Genomic DNA, 2,258 nt, shown 5'->3' with positions numbered 1-2,258 from the left:
TTAATCGAGGTATTATTCAAAGGAATTAACCATGTCACCTTGTATTAAATCTTTAATAATATACGCATGATTATGTGAAAGTTATGACTATGCAATCCTTGGAGTTAGATTTTTATGCTCTGAGAAACTTCTGATATGACTTAATGGGAAAACTTTTGTAATAAGTACATAAAGAATAAAGAAAAAGCAGACACAATCCAAGTGAAAAGCAAACGAAATTGTTCTTCATTAATCAAGGTGAATATACATTACAATATATAATTCAAAAACAAAAAAAAATGGAAAAAAAAGAAGCCCAAAGCTAAGTCCTAAGCTGTTGGAGGAGGATCTTGCTGAGAAGTACTAGTGCCCTCGGTCTTTCTCAACTCCAGCTCAAAAGGAGTCATAACCTGCTTTCCTTTATCCGCTGTCTTTGGTGGAAGGACGTTGGGTTCCACTATCTGGTTCAAGTCCCTCTCTGCATCCACCCCTCCTTCCTTTTCTTTATTGGAACCAGAAGGTTCTGTAGGATCAGGAATTTGCTGTGGGACCATCGGAGGTAGGACAGGAAGAGTTGTCTCAGGGGTAGGAGTAGCAGCAGGAGCCTCTTCAATCTCCTGTATTTCTAGGGGAAGCCAAACGTTCTCGGACTTCCTCAAATCCGAAGACTGGGGAACTCCTGCTACGTTTAAAGCTTCCCCCCATACTTTTTGACAGTATTCGCGGCATAAAGCCGCGAACTCCTCTGTCAGCTGCTCCTCGGTAGTGGCTACCCCTTCATCAAAACTTGCCTGCTTCGCAGCTTGAAGAGAGAGTTGGAAGGAACTGGCTTCTTCTTTCATCAGCGCCAACTGCTTCTTCAGATCCGAGCACTCCTTTTGAGCTTGGGAGAGCTCTTCATCTCTTGCATGAAGGAGCTTGCGCTGTCCTTCTATCTGGGTCCTCATTGTCTTCAAGTTTGACTCGACCCCATTCTTCTCTCTCCTCAGCTCTGCTACCTCCGAGGTCAGCTTTTCGTTCTCAGCAAGGGCTGTGCCCAAGGACTTCTCGGTCTCCACCCTAATTTCGAGCTCAGCCCTGGCTACTTTCCGAGCGTCTTCAATAAACTTTTCAGCTACAAAGACCTCCTGAATAGCCTGTAAAAAAGCATGATGGAGTTAGGAATAACAAAAACTAATTTACTTATAAATATTGTTAAAAGGAGAAACACTTACCAGTGCTAAGTCTCTTTTTAGAGAGAGGAATAGTTGTGGTTGGCCCATCTTTTCCAAGGTCTCCATGTCCTTGGGCGGCGAAGAGGGCGTTCTAGGACCTCGGCCAGGTGGTGGGCGTGGCCTTGTTGAACTGCCCTTATACTGGACTGACAGGAGATAGGAGCGCCGTCCAGCCTTAGATCGGGGGACCAAGTGGCCGGTGCTCGGTGCACTACGGCCTCATCCCTGATTTCCCCAAGTTCAGCTGAACGGGCTCTACCCTTGCCTTTGTCCAGCTTCTGCTGCTGGGCCGGTGGGAGTTGTTGGCGTGGTTTCTTGGGGTCTTTAGTAATCGTCCCCTCATTATCTCCCTTCCTCTTCTTCTTGGGATCCTCGGCTGGTAGTTTTGGCTCAGCTAGAGGAGGAGGAGGAGGTAAAGCTGGGGGAACTTGGGACGTCCCCGTTTTCTTCTTCTCTGCAACTTTGGCAGCCCTATTAGTGAGAAGACCCTCCATTCGTCCCATGCCTTCTACGGATTCGTCCTCGGGAAGGGCAACTACAAACCCTGCGATTCCAGAGGCCTCAGTGGCTTCTTCCTCCTCGTCGGAAAGTACCACGAACTGGTTTCCGCGAGGTCTCTCGGTGTCTTCAAGATGGAATTGGTCTATCTCGTCGTCAAGAGTGTGTGAAGAAGACACCTCCTCTTCTGGAATGACAGTTGTTTGTGAGTGTATGGCGAGGGGGACTGCTGCTATCGGCCGGTTGTACAAAATAGTGTCAGGAGCGTCCGGGAGGTCACGGTCGTCCAAAAAATGGGGCCGAGCTACGTTTATCCTCTTCCGTCTTCGGTCGCCGGCAATAATGGCGTCCTCTATCTCCTGAAAGTCTTTGGAAAGGGGGGTGTATCCTAGAATGAGATGAGCAGCCCGGAGTTGTAGGTCTGCACTAACGAATACCTCGGAGCGAAGTACTCGGTTTAGATCGGCAACGTTACAGTGACTTAGACGAGGACGCACGTGTTGCTTATCTGCAAAAAAGACATCAAACAAACAAACCTGGTCCGATTCACACAAATATTTAACGAAT

At 47.7% G+C, this 2,258-nt stretch overlaps 1 protein-coding gene across 1 annotated transcript; it reads right to left on the bottom strand.

Moving 5' to 3' along the window:
- Window positions 1-308: 308 nt before the first annotated feature.
- On the bottom strand, window positions 309-1,259 carry LOC142615442 (uncharacterized). The gene is made up of 2 exons (XM_075788183.1): window positions 1,194-1,259; window positions 309-1,115 (listed from the first exon to the last, which is right to left on the bottom strand). Exons 1-2 carry the CDS (start codon window positions 1,257-1,259, stop codon window positions 309-311), a joined length of 873 nt encoding a protein of 290 aa, XP_075644298.1.
- Between the last annotated feature and the right edge of the window lie 999 nt (window positions 1,260-2,258).

The sequence above is a fragment of the Castanea sativa genome, chromosome 11, assembly GCF_040712315.1.
Source record: "Castanea sativa cultivar Marrone di Chiusa Pesio chromosome 11, ASM4071231v1".
Classification (NCBI taxonomy): domain Eukaryota; kingdom Viridiplantae; phylum Streptophyta; class Magnoliopsida; order Fagales; family Fagaceae; genus Castanea; species Castanea sativa.
This window is presented reverse-complemented; position numbering and strand designations above follow the sequence as displayed.

Coding starts and splice junctions, on each gene's coding strand:
- LOC142615442 (XM_075788183.1), bottom strand. CDS start 1,259: ATGGAGACCTTGGAAAAGATGGGCCAACCACAACTATTCCTCTCTCTA. Junction 1,116..1,193: donor TAAAAAGAGACTTAGCACTG/GTAAGTGTTTCT, acceptor GCTTTTTTACAG/GCTATTCAGGAGGTCTTTGT.